The 19,396-nt window shown below is 45.0% G+C and overlaps 1 protein-coding gene across 1 annotated transcript in view; it reads left to right on the forward strand.

The window, feature by feature from the left end:
• Positions 1–19,061, forward strand: part of FBXO32 (F-box protein 32) — a 35,543-nt gene extending 16,482 nt beyond the window's left edge. Inside the window, exons 5-9 of the mRNA XM_048508001.1 lie at positions 11,415–11,508; positions 13,524–13,708; positions 16,562–16,744; positions 17,476–17,619; positions 18,597–19,061. Coding sequence (XP_048363958.1) covers positions 11,415–11,508; positions 13,524–13,708; positions 16,562–16,744; positions 17,476–17,619; positions 18,597–18,686 — 696 coding nt within the window. The 3' untranslated portion in view covers positions 18,687–19,061. The remainder of the gene's footprint in view (positions 1–11,414; positions 11,509–13,523; positions 13,709–16,561; positions 16,745–17,475; positions 17,620–18,596) is intronic.
• Positions 19,062–19,396: the final 335 nt, after the last annotated feature.

Here is a 19,396-nt window from a genome sequence, read left to right on the forward strand (position 1 = left end):
AAAACCGAGGTTCCTCTGTACATTGATACAGTCACAGTTCATCCCTTGGTTACAATTTCAATCATAGTCTACAATATTAAACATTTCAGTCAGAGGCTTTTGGTTAACAGAACACATAACATCTTTCCTCAGCCAGAGTCAGGGAGCAACTGTTTCCAACTGTCACCTTTAGAATGTTCGTTTAGATTGCCCAGAATTCTGTGCTGCTGCATGCAAGCAAGGCTGTAAAATCCAGCAGTAGTTGGGTAATCTGCAGTACAGCTAGTCTTTCTTGCATTCTTCTGTTCCCCTTAACAAACCACAATGTTGAAATAGACAAGAGACAGGCACAAGAACATCATGGACTCTTCAGACCTGAGCTTCTTTATTTTCTCTTCGTTGAGGTAGCACGCCAGGCTCAAGATCATGGGAATGAATCCAAGATGTGGAGATAAGTAGGTGGTTGTCCAAGAGATTAACAAAATGGGTAGCATATTTTCCATGTGTAAATCACGTGTAAATGTGCAAATCATATTTTCCCATGTGTAAATTGACAAAATTGCCCATAGTTCCAAACTGGGCAATATACCGGGCAGGAAATTATCTGGTGCCTGAATCATTTCTTGAAAACTTAGCATGATGTATCCTGGGATGTCACTTGAAATTAGGACGTTCTTGTTCCTGAAACTGGATGGCAGATTGCTGCCATTTTTGTTGACTTGGTCTTTTTAAAAGTTGTGTTGGTGGAAAAGCGGGTGGGGGGATTCAAAAGCCCCCCCCCCATTTTTTTGCCCACACTTGCTTCTTAACAGGTCTCATCATGTAGCTGTTCAAATTCAGGATTGCTCACTGTAGCTTTATGGGAGAGAAGTGCATGCTGGTATAGAGAATGGGAGAGAGCCCACCTTTAAAAGGACAACACCTTCCAATCAGAAATAAAATCTGCTTCAGATGGGTCTCCCAACATGTTTACGAGGCATATTAGCGTTCCCTCCTGATGTGTTTTCACCACAAGGTCTCCCTCCCAACTATGCAGAACAGTCTTACTCAAAAGCCAGGACAAACGACATATTTGAAAAACTCCTTAAAGGACAACTTTGGCACTGCAACAAACCTGCATACTGTTTTGCAGACCTTGAGAAATCAACTGTGATTTATGGCCCCAGTAAACTGTGTGGAATTTCTGAGGATGGAGGTGGGCCCAGCCTTTTGCTCAGCTCAATTATCAGCAGAAGCAGAATATCCAAAAGCCCAAATTTATGCTAATCTATGAAAGCCATGACTTTAATTAAGCATTATTATTGTGATTTTTTTTGAAAGCACTAAATAGACACAGTTCTGCTCCCAGCTTGAGGATTTTATCAGGAAAAATTTTAATGAAAAAATGAGCCAATCGACACATTATGGAAAATGAGGTGACAAATTCTTGAATGTACTAATTCAATTGCAGGTGGGGGCTTTAATTTTGAATGTTTCTTAAAGACTTTTGACATGTAAGTAACTTAGCACAGGTAGTCTGATGTCCTAGTTCATTTAACTTCTTAAGTAAAGCTTCTTAAGAGAATGTCTGTTATTTTAAAAAAATAACCTCCGCTCCAGTCTGAAAATGGTACAGTCCAGAATTCAACCGCTTAATCCTGCAGTATGTCGATAGGTTCTAAATTTAGGCCATTTCCAAACAGTTTCCTCGCTGGCATGCAGAAGTTACAACATTTAAGAACTAATAACTGTGTTTTTCATCAAGCAATTCCCTTATTTCCTGGAGCCTCAGAAACCAGAGAACTAGTTATAAATTCAGAACTCTCTAATTCAAACAAGCTGGTGGTTTGGCAAAAAGGAAACAAGTCTTCCATCTACCCACTGTAACTCAAATAAGAACCTGATGTTTTAAATAAATTGATCCTATCAGCCAAGTCTCTGGTGAATAGTAGCTCACTTTATAAAATACCACATCCATGGCAGAGCTAGGTCCTGGAAGACGTCAGTTGCCCAAGGAAGTGTCTTTTGAAGAACCTGAGAAATGGATGGTTGATTGACAAATTCCCATATTAGCTTACACCTTAGTCTTAGCACAACACTACTGCCTTCTTCCAGAGGCGTATCTAGAGGAAATCTGAGTTTTCTGCCCTCCCCTGCTCCATTTCCCCTAGATACGCCCCAGCCCCCCCGCCCCCGGCTCCCCACGCCCCACTTAATGTTGTCAGCAGGGAGGCCGGAGAGGGCAGGAGCTGGCCTGCAAAAAGGGGGCGGGGCTTGATGGCTTGGACAGGTGCTGCAGCGGCAGGTCATCTCCCAGCCGCCCGCGGCCAAGCCCCGCCAAAGGCCGGGGGGAGGAGCCAGCCTGCAGGGAGCGGGGGCTGGGCTTGGCGGCTCGAAGCCGGCCTGGGCTAGAAGTGTGGGGGGCATTTGTCCCCAGACGGCCCTGTTGAAGCTCCACCTCTGCCTTCCTCAGTTTTTTAAAGAGTTGTAATAACAAAGCCCGGCGTTTCACAACCCCTGTTGGTTGCTAGCTCTGGGTTGGGAAGCACCTGGAGATTTTGGAGGTGGAGCCTGGGGGGGTGGAGTTTGGGGAGGGACCGCAGCAGGGCATGACACCATGGAGGCCAACCTCGGAGGCAGCCATTTTCTCCAGGGGAACTGGTTTTGGTCATCTGGAAATCAGTTGTAATAGCAGGAGATCACCAGGTGCCACCTGGAAATTGGCAACCCTAACTGTTGGCAAAAGCCAGTGGTGGCGAACCTTTGGCACTCCAGATGTTATGGACTACAATTCCCATCAGCCGCTGCCAGCATGGCCAATTGGCCGTGCTGGCAGGGGCTGATGGGAATTGTAGTCCATAACATCTGGAGTGCCAAAAGTTCGCCATCATGGGCATAAGCTGTAGGAGGGACAGAATAAGAAGAGTGTTAATAGAACATCTGTTGTGACATTATTATGGTAGTTACCATATTCAGTAATTTGGGCAGAATTCTGTTTGGATGTTATGCTGAGAGATGCTTTGTCAAAACAGGTTTCTAGCTTCCATGTTTTGAAAGAAGGGAGGAAGACCTTAAAAACCCATGGGCTTGTTTATTCTATAAGCATCAACCCAGTTTTTTGATGCTTTGAGCACACTTAAATGGGAGCGTTACACTAAAATCAGTCATTGGTGTACTTTTGCCCAGAGTGGAATGAATGAGGTGGCTTGGGCATAGTCCAAATATAAGGAAGATGCCAGAGGTGAAGTAATGTTATCTGAGGTCCCCCAAAGCAGACAGCTTTAGGGCCAAACTAAATGGTACAAAGTCATCAGACACTAGAGAGTTTTCCCACAGGGAACTCAGTTCTCTATCATTACCTGATTCATATCTGAACTGTGTCAGGAGAAGATACTCAGTCATGCTCCTCATACTCTGCCACCCTGTAGGGTGCTGTTTACTCCATTGTGGAAATGTTTGTGATCCCACTGGTCCCAACCATATAAACCCTCAGAGATATTTCGCATCAGCAAAATAGCATGGGGGAATGCTGAGGCCCCTTCTTCTCATGGACCCCAATCCAAATGAAGGTCCCTCACACATCAGGATATTGAATTCCCGGTGGGGAATATGCAAGGACATTGGATCATGCAGGCCCAGGGGGTCTTTGGGTTTCTGTAGCATGCAAATGGTTTGCCAATTGAGGAAATCAAGCACTTTATTAGTTACATTGCCTGCCAGTCACTTTTTATTTGTTCATGGTAACTGCCATTTAAGAAATGATGAACAATCAGAGCAATTTTAACTGGATGATTTGCTCACGAGGGATTTTGTTTGTACTTTATTATCAAACAATAGCAAAGGGAGAGGTGACACATGCATGCCAGTCATAGCTAGAGTTCCTAAGTCCTGTGCTGGCAAATGTAGGGAGATTTGGGGATGTTGCTTGGGGCAGGGGGAGTTGGAAGTGAGGCCACTCCCGGATGATGCTGTCAGAATTTCCCCGAGTCTCTATGGTAAACAACTTGGAGACTATGGGAAATTCCTAGAGCGTCACCATCAACTCCATGCCCCCCCTTTTCCCTCCCACTCCTCATATTGCTTGCTTGCTTTTAACTTTGTCATTTACATTTTAAGAAACTGCTGCTGTGGAAATTCGTTTTAATGTGGTTAGTTTTAGTTCTGTATTTTATGTGCTGTTATTGAAACAGCTGTATTGTGAGCCGCCTCGAGCCCTTTGGCGGTGAGGCGGCCTATAAATCTAAATAATAATAATAATAATAATAATAATAATAATAATAATAATAATAATAATAATAATAATAATAATAATAATAATAATAATAATAATAATAATACTGAGGGTAGGATTGGGGGATTGTCTGCTGCCAATGTGTAAAGGTCAAGCCTAGACATTGCCTTTACTGGGTAGAGAACGATGAAAGGAGGTAGCAAGCTTGTTTTCTAACGAAAAGGGGTGGGGGTAGGATAGGATACCATGAGTGCACTCTCTTTTCCCTCTCTGGATCACTAGAGATTTTAAACAATTGAAGCAGAGGCAAGCTGGGCTAGCTACTGGCTCAAACTGGCGCTGGGTAGCTTATCCAGAGCCCCGTCAGCCTTATCGCTAAACGGCAAACCTGACTATTTAAAAACCTGCATATCCAGCTTTACCAATCAGTCACCTCAAAGCAGCTCTCAAGAGACGATTTCAGAAATAAAAGCAGCAAGGAAGCAGTGGCTTCCTTGAGTTAAAATTTGTGAACCCTTAAGCTGGAGAGGTCGGAGGACAAAGGCAAATGGTAGGTAGCTGCTATGTGGCTTTCTTTTCTTGTGCCTTCTATGTGAGCGATGATAGGCAGCTGCTGTATCTTGTCTGTGAGTGTCAGGTGAGAAAAGAGCAGCCAGCAAGGCAGGCAGAGTGGGAAATGGTTTCTGGAACTTGCAGGCTTCCCTTCCACCCCCACCCCAGGTGTTCACATTTCAGGCAGCCTAGCCCACTTTCTGAGGTGTCCCTTCTAAGCAGATGGCAGTGACACATTCCTTACTCCACAATAACGTGCCATGTGATACACTCTGAGTAATGTTTTGCAATGTGACTTGCTCTCACTGCTGATGTGTCAGGCAGATCTGGTTTTATATGTTCAGAAGTTCAAAGAACTCTGTTTCGGTGAACTTATGGTGCGTATGACTAGCCCAGTCGGGCAGGTCACCAACCACGGCAACTGATGGGTTTTTTAGTGCATGTATTTTATATGCCTGCCTTTCTCCTGAACATCTCCGGATCCAAGATGGATAACATTCTGAAAGCACAAACCTTAAAAATGGATGTAAAATACATTAAACCCCTGCGACAAACTCGCCTCTTCCACTGGAAAGATATTCCATCTTTACACAGACTCAAATGACAGAATTTGCTGAGAGAGTATGTCTTGTGGTATAGTCTTACATACTTCTTGCTGTAAGATTTCTGAAACACTAGCTCTGGGGACGGGGAGGAATTTTACCCCCAAAGGAAAAAGAGAGAGCCAGAACTGAAGAAGCAGGGAGACCTTGAGAGAGGACGTGGAAACATCTGCTCACCAGATGTGTATGCGGAGGGTGCATTGCCAGTGCTGTATTTTTGATGGATTTTGTAAACTGGTGTGGTCTGTTTGTTGTTGTTTATTATTTTATCATATTTTTATCCCACCCTTTCCTAGAGAGCTCAGGTTTTAGACTAGGATCTGGGATACCCAGATTCAAATCCCCACATAGCCATGGAAGCTTGGTGGGTGACCTTGGGTGAGTTCTTTCAGCCTAGCCTACCTTGCAGGGTGGTGATTGTGAGAATAAAATGGAGGAAGGGGAGAATGACTAACTCTACCTTGAGCGCCTTGCAGGAAGGGCTGAATAAAAAATATACCTGGTAAATAAATCGTGATTATATACAGTGGGAGCTTTCAGTCTTTTAAATAATAAATATTATTTCTATCTCTAACTCTCAGTTTTAAAAAAATACTTAGAACTGATTCAATTGATGTCAGGATGTATGGTGCAATCTTTATGCGACTGTACTATTTCTGCTATGCTCTGTATGGTTGTACCATTATTATCATTATCATCATTATCATTATTATTATTTATTAGATTTATAGGCCGCCTCACCCCCAAAGGGCTCGAGGCGGCTCACAATACAGCTGTTCCAATAACAGCACATAAAATACATAACTAAAACTAACCACATTAAAACAAATTTCCACAGCAGCAATTTCTTAAAATTTAAATAACAAAGTTAAGAGCAAGCAAAATTAAAGACAGGCGCCCAATCAAAAAGGCTGGGAGGGGAGAGGCAGGGCCCAAGATGGAATCAAGGCCCTGCCAAGATGGAAAACTGGCAGCCTCAGTGGGGGGCGGTAGATCTGCGGCCAGCCTCACCAAAGGAATCATAGAGTTGGAGGAGACCCCAAGGGCCATCAAGTCCAACCCCCTGCAATGCAGGAACACACAATCAAAACACTCCTGACAGGTGGCCGTCGAGCCTGTTTAAAAACCTCCAAAAAAAGGAGATTCTACCACACTCCAAGGCAGTGCATTCCACTGTCAAACACTGTCAGATAGTTTTTCCTGATGTTTAGGTGGAATCTCTTTCCCTTCACCTTGAAACCATTACTCCTGGCCCTAGTCTCTGGAGCAGCAGAAAACAAGCTTGCTCCCTCACCAACGTTAGAAGCTTCCCTGCACATAATCTCCCTTGGCCACGACACAAAGAAAATTGCTTATTTGAAAAATGCACATCTTTCCCTCTCTCTACATGCGTGCAAGTTGGTTGTCCTCCTTCCCCCCACGAAATGGTGAGTCATAAAAAAAAACCCCAGATTAGCTGGTGTTAGACAGCATGAACTCTTTTTCTAACCGTCACCCTTAGTTGATGCCAGTCATGTGGTGTGTAAAGTATTAATAGAACGCCCACAGTAGAAAAGCCATCTGTTGACATCCCAAGTTAGCTGCAGAAGATAAACAGAAGAGTGGATCAGTCGCCTTCGGCCACTTTGCCGCCTTGGACTGACAGTCACACAGTGTTGACATCGCTGAGTAAACTGGGCAAATGGTTGCAACAGGCTCCCTCCCTCTCTGCGTCTCTCCGCTGCTTTTGCCTTTTCTCTTCTTCCCATGTTTTCTCTCCTTATGGGCTGGCACTGGTCAGGGCAATAGAAATTCCTGTCATTGCTTTGAAAGGGCAAAGCAGCGTGGCCCAGGACTGAGCATCTTTTTTGCTGCGTAATGTAAGGCCCCTTCCGCACATGCAGAAGAATGCACTATCAATCCACTTTCAATGCACCTTGCCGCTGTGGGGAATAGCAAAATCCACTTGCAAACAGTTGTGGAAGTGGATTGAAAGTGCATTCTTCCGCATGTGCAGAAGGGGCCTAAGGATTGCTGTTCTCAATCAGGCGAAGTCCGTCATTTGCATTTCGACAGTAGAGAACCAGATGTTTTGTAGGAGCTCAGCTGGTTGTGAAATGTCGTGGCCTACTATGGTTGGTGGTTCCCAACTTCTACTCCTTAAAGCCCTTCGGGGGAGGGCGGTTTATAAATATAATATATAAAATAATAAATAAAGGCTTACTGCCTCTGTGTGGGCAGGTTTCCTTTATCAGTCGTAGCCAAGATCTTGCTATTGGTGACATTATTGTTACTGATGATGATGATGTTCTCACAATACTAGAACCAAGGGGCATACATTGAAAATGCTGGGGGGAAGAATTAGGACTAATAAAAGGAAACACTTCTTCACACAACGTGTGATTGGTGTTTGGAATATGCTGTCACAGGGGGTGGTGATGGCCACTAACCTGGATAGCTTTAAAAAGGGCTTGGACAGATTTATGGAGGAGAAGTCGATCTATGGCTCCCAATCTTGACCCTCCTTGATCTGAGGTTGCAAATGCCTCAGCAGACCAGGTGCTCAGGAGCAGGAGCAGCAGAAGGCCATTGCTTTCACATCCTGCACGTGAGCTCCCATAGGCACCTGGTGGGCCACTGCGAGTAGCAGAGAGCTCTGCCTTCTGGACTCTGGTCTGATCCAGCTAGCTTGTTATGTTCTTATGTTCTTATGATAATAATGATAATATTAATAATATTATAAAAATGTCAGCCTGCTACAAGTTACGGGTTATCCCAAACAGTATAGAATTATTAAATCGGCTGTCTGATTGTATGAATCGATAGCCTGTGTGGATGAGTTTTTAGGCAGGTCTCAGCGAAGTGGATTGTATATGACGACGATAAAAGATTAAATGATTTCAGCACAGACCTGCCCTTCATAAAGGTTCTGCTCCTAATCCTTTCCTATCATCTTCATGCAGGCGTCCCCAATCTTTCTAAGCCTATTTAAAGCAACTGAAAAGAAACCCCACTCAGAAGCCTCGCCAGGCAAAAGATCCCACTCACTTCCTAAAAACAATTGGCAGGCAATTTAAAAGATTCTTTGCAGTACAGCCCAAAAGGGGAGGGGGGCGCTGTGGAGCAGGCATGACCCAGATGGAAGGGTAAATGCCACTCCGTGTGGCATAAGTGCAGTGGTGGGATTCAGCCTATTTGCACAAGTTTGGTAAAAATCAGTAGCTAATTTTTTGTCTAGTTCGGAGAACTGGTTGTCATCCCACCACGGAGTCCTTTTGGAACTGGTTGTTAAATTATTTGAATCCCACCACTGCATAAGTGGCAACTATGCTGGCACTGGAGAGCTGTGCTACTATGCGGCTCCTGGGTGCAAATGCTTGCACTGCGCCGGTGTTCTTCCAATGCAGTAGCCTGCACCGGCATTGATGGGACAGTCCTGGGTTGGAGTCAGTTTCCTGAGGCCTTCCAGCCCAGGAGCGCCCCCTTCTGTTGGAGTGTACTTTTGCCACCAAAAAGGCAGGTGCATCCCTTTGGCCGGCCTAAAAGGCTTGCAATTCACTGAGGTTTTTCTGTTTTTTCTCTCTTCTCTTTTCTTTTTTACTTCCCATGCCTCCGTCAACCTCTTTGGAAGCAGCAGAGCTATGCTGTCCCTGGCCGCCATGAAACTGCCCCCCTCCTGAATTGGGCTGCCTGTATAACATGAGCTTACCTGTTATACAGTGGTCAATATTGTATAAATGGAAATGCATCTTTTTTTTCCCCAAAAGATGAAAAAAAAATCAGGAATTTGCAAGCATCGCAAAACATGTCATGCATATTTTCCAAACCTCTTTTTTTCCCCTTGATTGCAGTTCTGGTCTTGAATTTAGATGTACCCATATCCTATTCGTTCCTACCTGATGTTTATGGGGTTTTTAAAATACGAGTTTACTAAAATGTGAATGCTTTCTGAGCTGTTTATAAAGGAGATGCAGCATGCACCAGTATCAAATACTTGTTCTGCTAGTATGTAATTTCAGTAAACAATAATTATAAATGAGGATATACTGGCCCAGGCCCAGGCCAAGTTGCAGAACCAACAGGCTGAGATATTATATGGCAAAGGAGTTTGTGTGGTGCTCAGTGACCCCAGATGTTGTACGGTGCTGCGGTCAAGAAAATTATATGCTTCTGCATTAGAATATAGTTCCAAATGAAAATGAGAATCCTCATTCATTTTTATGTGCTGCTTTTGTCAAAACCATTATTTTGTGCATTATTGAATATGGTACTTTGCTGCAAGAGCATTTATAGTTCATTCAATATCATTCAATATCATTCAAACAAATGGAGGGCAGCAGAGTTGGTAGGCACTAGGACCCAGGTTGAGCATTCTACAACAAAAAAGGTCCATGGCCCATTCCACACGGGCCCCAGGAGCGGGGGTGCACCAGCATACTTGATGCCGGTGCCCCAACGGTCCACGGGGCTGCCTTCGCACAGGACCCTCCGGCACAGATCCCCTCTTACCTTTTCTCCTAGCCGCCGTCACTCTGGAGAGGCCAGGGGACATGCCCCCATGGCCATGGTAGCACCTCCAGGGCCGGAGGTCAGGAGGCGTGTTCCCTGACCTCTCCAGAGTGATGGTGGCCAGGAGAAGAGATAAGAGGGGATATGCAGCGGCACTGGGAAAACACTGGCGTGCATCCAGTGCTGTTTGCTCGGCACCAGGTGGATGCCGGCGTTTTCCAAAAGACTCAGTCATTGAGTGAGTCCAAAAAACGCTGTTGTGGGGAGAATGCACCTCTGCTGCGGTGCTCCAGCAGCAGCAGTGGTGCAAAGTCCTCCCACACAATGGCATTTTTATCAGCCCCACACCAGTCTTTATGGCCCATGCGGAACAGGCCCACATTGAGTTCTGTAGTAGAGGAATTTACAACCCTACTAACATCTTTTCTGAGCCAGACTATAAGCAGTTTTAAAGTGTGGTTGGCATGCATGTTTGGAAGTTCAGACCATAGTTTGCAAGCCATGCTGCCAATTTGAAACTAGAGCGTTGCCTGAGTGGAACCATTTTCTGGGTACTAGTGAAAGACTAGTTCCATGCTCATCACGGGAAGGAGAGTCCTTTTTAGTGATGATCTCACAAGGTTTGGGAGCTAGCAAATCCTCTGTGCTCCTCTTCCTGATGCTACCACTCACAGCAAAGACTGGTGGTGGTGGAAAGTGACGTCAAGTTATAGTCAACCTATGGCAGCCCCATAGGGTTTCCAAGGCAAGAGATGTTCAGAGCTGGGCCAAACTGCGCCCAGTGTGCATTCTAATTTTCCGGGGGGGCCCCCATGGCCCCCACGCAGCACCCCCTCCCCCATGGCACCCCCCTTCCCCGCTTCCCTCCCTTCCCACACTTACCTTAGTTCCTTTCCTTTTTCAGAACTTTTTCAGGCTGCAAAAGGCCTGTTCTCAATAAAAACGGCCTGATGGGAACTATACTTCCCAGGAGACCTTGTTAGCCCCAAGGTCTCCTGGGAACTGTAGTTCCTCAGGCCGTTTTTACTGCAAACAGACCTTTTGCAGCCTGAAAAAGTTCTGAAAAAGGAAAGGAGCTGAGGTAAGTGTGGGAAGGGGGGCGGGAAAGGGGGAGGGACCTGGGGTTTTCCACGCCCCCCCCCCAGACATGTGCCTGGTACACAGCGCACCCCCCCCCTTGTAGTTTCGCGACTGCCATTGCCTGCCTCTGCATGGTGACCCTGGGCTTCCTTTGTGGTATCCTATTCCACTACTTACCAGGCCTAACTCTGCTTTGCTTCAGAGATCTGATGAGATCAGGCTAGCGTGGCCCATCCAGGTCAAAGATTAAATGGCTCTAGTCTGTTTTTCTCCACTGTCAGCTTTAATGGCTTGGCTTAGTAAGTAAACCTATGAGAGGAGGCAGATAGATCGCTATTGCTTTAGCAATTACTTCTGCCTTTTTCTGCCTATCTTTTTTTCTGAACAGTCTATCAACAAACAAGCGTCCAAACCGTTTTTACTGTGTGTCACGTGACAAGAAAGCCAAGATTAGAAAAGTATCTTTGTACTCTGAAGCTGAATGTCTTTATTTTTATCCGCAGCTGTTGGAACTGATAGCAAAGTCCCAGCTAACGTCGCTGAGTGGAATCGCCCAGAAAAACTACATGAACATCTTGGAAAAAGTTGTTCAGAAAGGTAAAAATAAAAGGAAACAAAAACACTGTAAACCCTGCGGTTAGTACTCCACAAGGAACAGCCCGCTTTGAAACATGTTTACTCAGAAGTAAGTTTGGGGTGCCGCATCCTGTAGAAACTTCTTTGGAAGTCCAACTGAATTTGCTAGAGTTGCCAGTCTCGGACTACATATGCACAGTTTCACATTTCTCCCTTGGCCATCTCGTTTACCTTGGGGCAGTCTTCTGACTTAACCCACCTCCCAGGGTTGTTGTCAGGATACAATGCAGAAAATAAAAGATCTATGCCATCCTCAGCTTCATGGAAGAAGGGCGGGATGAAGAAAAGAAACAATTTAAAAAAAAACACCTGGCTTTATATGGAAAGGATTAGGCTGCTCGTATGAGTGAGCATTGCTCTGTGGAAAAAAATAATTCCTGCTCAGAAAAATCAGAAAGCTAAGCTAGGACCCTCTTCTCTATGTCTAGCGTGTTTGTGTGTAGAATGGCACTTTTTACTACTCACATAAAGCTGCCTTATATTGAGTCAGACCTTTGGTTCATCAGGGTTGGTGCTGTCTACTCAGAGGGCACTTTCGCACATGCGGAATAATGCACTTTCAATCCTCTTTCAAGTGGATTTTGCTATTCCGCTCAATAAAATCTATCTGCAAAGTGCACTGAAAGTGGATTGAAAGTGCATTATTCTGCATATGTGAAAGCAGCCAGACAAGACGGTGGCTTCCCAGGGACTCTGGTCAGGGCCTGTTACATCCCCTACTACTTGATCCTATTAATAGGAGATGTCAGGGATTGAACCTGGGGCATTCTGCACACAAAGCAGGTGGTCTGTGCGCTACCACTCGCCCATAGCCTACCCCACATATCCTTTCTGCTCTGTAACACACAAAAAGCTCTTAGTGGTAGTCCACAGTGGCACAGTCCAGACACATGTTAAGTACTTCTGTGGGAGGAAGATTTGAAGCCTTATACTTGGCATGCAGTCCCTAAGTCGCAATGACCCAACCTAGGAAATGAATTGCTTTTGTGTCCCATCAATGAATCAGTAACGCGTAACTTCTGTTCCATCTAATTTCATGGAATTCAAGAGCCACTAAGTTTCAGGCCTGACTTGGATGATCCAGGCAAGCCCTGTCTTGTCAGATTTTGGAAGTGAAGCAGGGTTAGCCCTGATTACTACTTGGATGGGAGACCCCCCCCCAGGAGGTCTAGGGTTGCCACACAAAGGCAAACAATGTCAAACACCCTTTGAACATCTCTTGCCTTGAATACCCTACAGCAGTGATGGCGAACCTATGGCATGGGTGCCAGAGGTGGCCCTCAGAGCCCTCTCTGTGGGCATCAAGATCGCAGGTGAGTTGCTCTGCTAACATCTGTAGGGCTGGCCTGGGCCGCTGACCTTGATTATTAGCATTAAACCTAAGACCTAGTTTTGGGGAAGCAGTGTAGGTAACCCTGTTAAGCGCTGTTAAACCCCACTGATTTTCATGCGAAGAACTAAAGTGTGATCCTTTACCTGGGAGTAAGCTCGGTTGCTGGTAATGGGACTTGCTTTTGAGCAAACCCTCCTAGGGTCGTGATTCACCCGTGGGAAGAGTTGCACAGTTGCTTCAAAGCCGACTACCACCAAGCTTACTACCACCAAGTAACGCTCACCTCGGAGCCAACCATTTTTCTAAACTAAAACCTCAGTAGTCAGGTTAAATTGCTGTGTTGGCACTTTGCAACAAATAAGTGTGTTTTGGGTTGCAATTTGGGCACTCGATCTCAAATAGGTTCGCCATCACTGCCCTACAGTGACACCATAAGTCTACTGCAATTGACAGTATTTTCAACCATCAGTTTCCTCTAGATCTGTATCTAAAGTTTCTCTGACAGGGGTGGGCGGGCTGTATTCAGTCTTTTATTGTAAAAACTTTAAAGAAGGATTCAGTTTCTGACACCAATGAAGACCAGAGTTGAGGTCTGTTTACCTTTTTTCCTTATCTCTTTTCTTCTTCTTTTTCTCATCAAAAGTCCTGGAAGACCAGCAGAACATCAGATTGATACGGGAACTGCTGCAGACTCTTTATACCTCCCTTTGTACACTGGTCCAAAGTGTTGGCAAGTCTGTTCTGGTTGGGAACATCAATATGTGGGTGCACAGAATGGAGACGATCCTTCACTGGCAGCAGCAGCTGAACAGCATCCAAATCACCAGGGTAAGTGAGAATCCCCCTGTCCATCTTAGCGTGGTGCCAGCAGTGGTGTAGTGGTCAAGAGCAGGTGCACTCTAACCTGGAAAACCGGGTTTGATTCCCCGCTCTTCCGCCTGAGCTGTGGAGGCTTATCTGGTGAATCAGATTAGCTTGTGCACTCCAACACATGCCTGCTGTGCAGTGGTGGGATCCAAAAATTTTAGTAACAGGTTCCCATGGTGGTGGGATTCAAACAGTGGCATAGTGCCAATGGGGCTGGCTGGGGCACGACGGGGGTGTGGCCAGGCATTCCGGGGGCGGGGCATTAATAATTTCTCTGTTACTGTAAAAAACTCTTACTGTAAAAAAAAAAGTTCCTAATTTCCAGCTGGTATCTTTCTGTCCATAATTTAAACTCATTATAGCAAGTCCTATTGTCTACTGCCAACAGAAACAACTACTTCTCCTCTAATTGACTGCATGTCAAATACTTAATACTTTCAAATACTTAATTTTGTTTCTAGAAATCAAAAGAAGGATACTTTCCTTAAACAAGGAACTTTACCATATTTCTAAAACATGTTTTTAAAACAGCCCAACAGGGAGAATTATCCCGTTTTCTACCTTCGCTAACCAGCCGCATGGGAAACAACAGGACTTTATGATTTTTGGACCTAATTGAATTTCTAATGGAAAAGCAGACCCAATTAGTAACCCCCTCTCGGCACACACAGATAATTAGTAACCCACTCTCGGGAACTGGTGAGAACCTGCTGGATCCCACCTCTGCTGCTGTGTGAAAACTGTGACTCCAATCTAGGCTGGACTTTCCTGCTTGCTAGCGGTCAGTTTGCTCATCTGAAATCCACAGATCTCCTGCATCTTTTCATGTCACTCGGCTCTGAAAAGCCCCTTCAGCTGGTGCCCTTCAAGAAGGGGCAGTCCTTGCCAGATTCCAGCTAAAATAGTTGAGGGGGAAAGGAGTGGGGAGGAGAGAATAGACAAGCTGTATTAACGGCACTTGGCTATTTGCAGTAAACAGACCAAATGTTTCTGCCATATCTGAGTCTGCAAATAGCATTTTGGAGCAGCCAAGAAATCAACTTGAAAGGACAGGGGTAGGGAAAGGAGGGTATATTAACCAAGTAATTCATTTCAGTGACTCATTGAAAACCCTGTCAAGGGAATGAGAACTAACTTGGTCTTCCAATCCGTCCTAGGTTTCCTTCCCCCATCCCAGTATTTGAAAAGGATTAGGAAGAAGAAAAATCTAATTCCTAAGAGTGTACTGTTAGTGATCACATTTAATTCTTATAGACTTAAGCGTGTGATGAAGGATTTGGCTGTCTCAGTGCCTTTTACTCAGGACATATGGGCACGGAGTTTATTTCACATAAACTAAAAATGTCTGCCTAACATGGAGGTTAGAGGACCCTTTCATTCCTCCCTTTCTGGCGAGTAAAATCTGTCTCTAACATAGACAGATATGCCTTCTGGTGGCTTTATCATTGGAGTGTTTCAATATTGTCCCAAGGCAATGAGGCCGGTCATCTGCTTCTTATTGAGGTTCTAAGCCTGTGTCTTGACTATACCATTTTAGACTTCACTGAAAAACTCATGTGATCAAAGGGCTCCCATATAGAAACCATGTCTATAAATAGAAAATCACCATTGGAGAGAAAGCTACGGTAGAATCCTTCTCCTTAACATGCTGGTTTTCTGCGCAGATGGAATTATTTTGTATTTAAGTCTGATGTGGTACATGGACACAGGTTTCAGAGCCAGAAATTCTGACTTAATTGAGACCTAGACCTACAATGGGGTACAAGGCTGGCTCTCGAACTCACTGATGATGGTCTTGGGAGGAAATGATAATGGGAGGAATTGGAGCATTCATGTGAGCAGAAGTGCTTACAAATGATATTTGTGCTTATATGAGCATAAGTATGCCCTGTGCTTATATGAGCCAAGTATGCCCTGTTCACGTTGTCATTTCTGACAGGGATGATGACAATGCCAAGGATTACATCAGAGAGACTAGAACCGAAGGATGGTAATAAGTTGTACTAAAGCTGGCCATTTATTTAGCTGTGGGCAAAACACACTATTAGAGAAGAGAGTGTGAAGAGTTTTGGATTTATATCCCCCCTTTCTCTCCTGTAGGAGACTCAAAGGGGCTTAGATAATCTTCCCTTGCAAGGTTCTTCCCTCACAACAAACATCCTGTGAGGTGGGTGGGGCTGAGAGAGCTCCGAGAAGCTGTGACTAGCCCAAGGTCACCCAGCTGGCACATGTGGGAGTGTACAGGCTAATCTGAATTCCCCAGATAAGCCTCCACAGCTCAGGCGGCAGAGCGGGGAATCAAACCCGGTTCCTCCAGATTAGATACATGAGATCTTAACCTCCTACGCCACTGCTGCTCCTATTAAATTGAAATTAGTTTCTTTTGGGCCCATATCCATATCTCAGACTTGGCCTGGTTTTCTGGCTTCATTTATACCCCACTCTGCTCCTCAATATGAAGAAGAGTTTGGATTTATACCCCATTTTTCTCAACTGTAAGAGGTCTCAAAGTAGTCCACAAATGTCTTCCTTTTCTCTCCCCACAACAGATACCTTGTGATATAGATGGGGCTGGGAGAGTTCTGGAAGAACTGAGCAGCCCAAGGTTACCCTGCAGGCTTCATGTGTAGGAGTGGGGAATCAAACCCTGTTCTCCAGATTAGAGTCAGCTGCTCTTAACTAACCATGCCTTGCTGGCTCCATGTGGAACCAGAGTGGCTTATAACATATGGTCATTAATGTTTGGAAATTGTGTCCATGTTCCATAGTTCTCTATGCCTCACTTTTTTGCTCTCTGTTCCTGTCTTTTCCCAGCCCCCCTTGAAAGGTCTGACTTTCACAGATCTGCCCTTATGCTTACAACTGAACATCATGCAGCGACTAACAGATGGCAGAGACATTGTGAGCCTTGGGCAAGTGACACCGAGTCTTCAGGTGCTGAGTGAAGACCGGTTGCTCTGGAAAAAACTTTGCCACTACCACTTCACAGACAGACAGGTGAGAGCAGGGGTGTACCACCGAGGGGGACATATGGGGTCAAATGTCCCCAGGCCGCAGCCATGTAGTCATATGTGGGTGGAAAATTGTCCCCTGCCCCCCTTCTTCCGCTCCCCGTCCAAACACTGACTTCCAAGACAAGTGAGATGACCTGGTGCAAAAAAATGTTGTTTGGTCGTGGAGGGGGAGGGCAGCTGCCCATATGGGGGTGGGGGGAGGACTCAGATTTTGCACCAGGCTACATTTTCCCTAGATATGCCTCTGGGTGAGAGCCACCAGGAATGCAGGAATGCGGAACTCGTACCTGGGGTGGAGGGAGGGGGCAGAAAGTCAGCATGATATAAGAGTTACCATGACATGCCAGGACTGGGGAAAGGAACCAATATTTGTAGCAGCTGCTTATTATTCATGTTTTCTGCTAGCACCCCCTTTTCTGTTTATTTATTTCTATGTCACCTCTCCACCCAATCAAAAAGATTAAAACAGTTTTTTGTAATACATAGAATAAAAACAGTTAAAAGCAACAGTTGAACAAAGCAAATAATTAAAGCACATACACAGCTATGTTTAAAAAAACATGGATTTGGCATATCTATGTTTAAAAAAAACATGGATTTGGCATATCTTTCTGCCTGACTCTGGTAGAACCTGATTCAGGGCATTATGGATTGTACTATAACCAACCCTCGAACCAAGGGTTACGCAATTAATTTATTCGTTTCACATTTCAGATTCGCAAGCGTTTAATCTTGTCAGATAAAGGACATTTGGATTGGAAGAAGATGTACTTCAAGCTTGTGCGATGCTACCCGAGGAAGGAACAGTATGGAGATACTTTGCAGCTCTGCAAACACTGTCATATCCTCTCCTGGAAGGTAGGTGATCAGCCCCCAATCTGAATGAAATGCATGCCTGATAACTGTTAAATGTTTAGCTTGAAACAGAAGATGTGTGTTCCTTGACCTGGATGGCCCAGTCTAGCCCTGTCTCATCAGGATGTGATGTAAACTGCTAATCTGATGATGACCAAAGAAGTTGGGTTTGGATTTATGCCCCCACTTTCTCTCCCTGTAAGGAGACTCCGTGGTGGCTTTACAAGCTCCTCTTCCCTTCCTCTTCCCACAGGAGAATTAAGGAAGAAGAATTTAGGATTTATACCTACCAACTTTCTCTCTCCTGGTGGGCAAGAAGATTCCAAGGTGACTTCCTTACAAACTCCTTTCCCTTCCTCCTCCTAGCTGACACAACTGACACCTGAGGTAGGTGGTGGGGCTGAGAGAGTTCCGAAGAACTGTGACTAGCCCAAGGTCACCCAGCAGGAATGTAGGAGTGCAGAAACACATCTGGTTCACCAGATAAACCTCTACCACTCAGGTGGAGGAGTGGGGAATCAGACCCGGTTCTCCAGATTAGAATCCACCTACTCTTAACCACTACACCACGCTGGCTCTCAAGGATGGGTTGGCCCTGGTTACAACTTTGATGGGAGACCACCAAAGAAGTCCGGGGTCGCAATGCCAAACCACCTCTGCTCATCTCTTGCCCTGAAAACTGTATGAGATCACCATAAGTTGGATGCAACTTGAAAGCACTTTACGTACGCACTGAGCATGTTATTTTAGGGTAGAATTGTGATGTAGAGGTTCATTTTGATTTGCTCATCATTTGTTGTCGCACTACTTATGACATGGTCCACTTTGAAAAGTCAGTGGGTGCATTTATCCCAAGCAGAGGTATCCTTCTTAGCTCACAGACTTGAAAGAGTGTTAACACTATGTGAGATTGTAGTGTAAACTTCCTAAGGATATGCCGCTGATCATGTAACCATGCATCAATCCTTTCCTCTTTCTAGGGCACTGAACATCCATGTACAGCTAACAACCCAGAGAGTTGCTCCGTTTCTCTTTCTCCCCAGGACTTCATCAACTTGTTCAGATTCTGAACTCCAGAGTGATTTCACTGTATCTCTCAATATCTTGAAGGGACGCTTTGTACTGCTGAGAAGACCCACTTGGCCTGTATATAGACTGTAAATACTGCAGTTTGATACTCCTGCACGATGAGATTTTAGGAGGCACTGTCATTCAAGTGGCATCAGACTCTTTTAAGATCGCAGCCTTCTACTAATCGAACTGATGTGCAGAAAGACATTGCTTTGTAGATACGTCGCTTTGTAAGAATAAGAGTAAAAGGTATAGGGGAGAGAGAGAGTTCTGCTTAAGGGATTCTGACGGAATGTTCTCTGTCCATTTGAAATGTCTCTTTGGTTTCAGCACATGGAAAAGGAAATTATTGTTGGTCTAAAACAGTGGTGGGGAACTTTGGCACTCCAGATGTTATGGACTACAATTACCATCAGCCCCTGCCAGCATTGGCCATGCTGGCAGGGGCTGATGGGAATTGTAGTCCATAACATCTGGAGATATAAAAGATCGCCTCCTATGTCTATAGTCATTGTTAGTCCTAAAACTAATTAAGATTACTCTGGGTTTTGCTTTACTTCCACCAGAATGAAATAATTTATACCGGAACTTATTTTTTGAATAACATATGGCCCAATTAGGAGCGAGCCACCTCCCTCTATCCTTTTTTTAAAAAAAGAATGGAAAATGTATACACCACACCATTTTCTACCTCTGAAAAGCTTTCCGA

This window comes from Sphaerodactylus townsendi, linkage group LG09 (genome assembly GCF_021028975.2).
Source record: "Sphaerodactylus townsendi isolate TG3544 linkage group LG09, MPM_Stown_v2.3, whole genome shotgun sequence".
Lineage (NCBI taxonomy): Eukaryota > Metazoa > Chordata > Lepidosauria > Squamata > Sphaerodactylidae > Sphaerodactylus > Sphaerodactylus townsendi.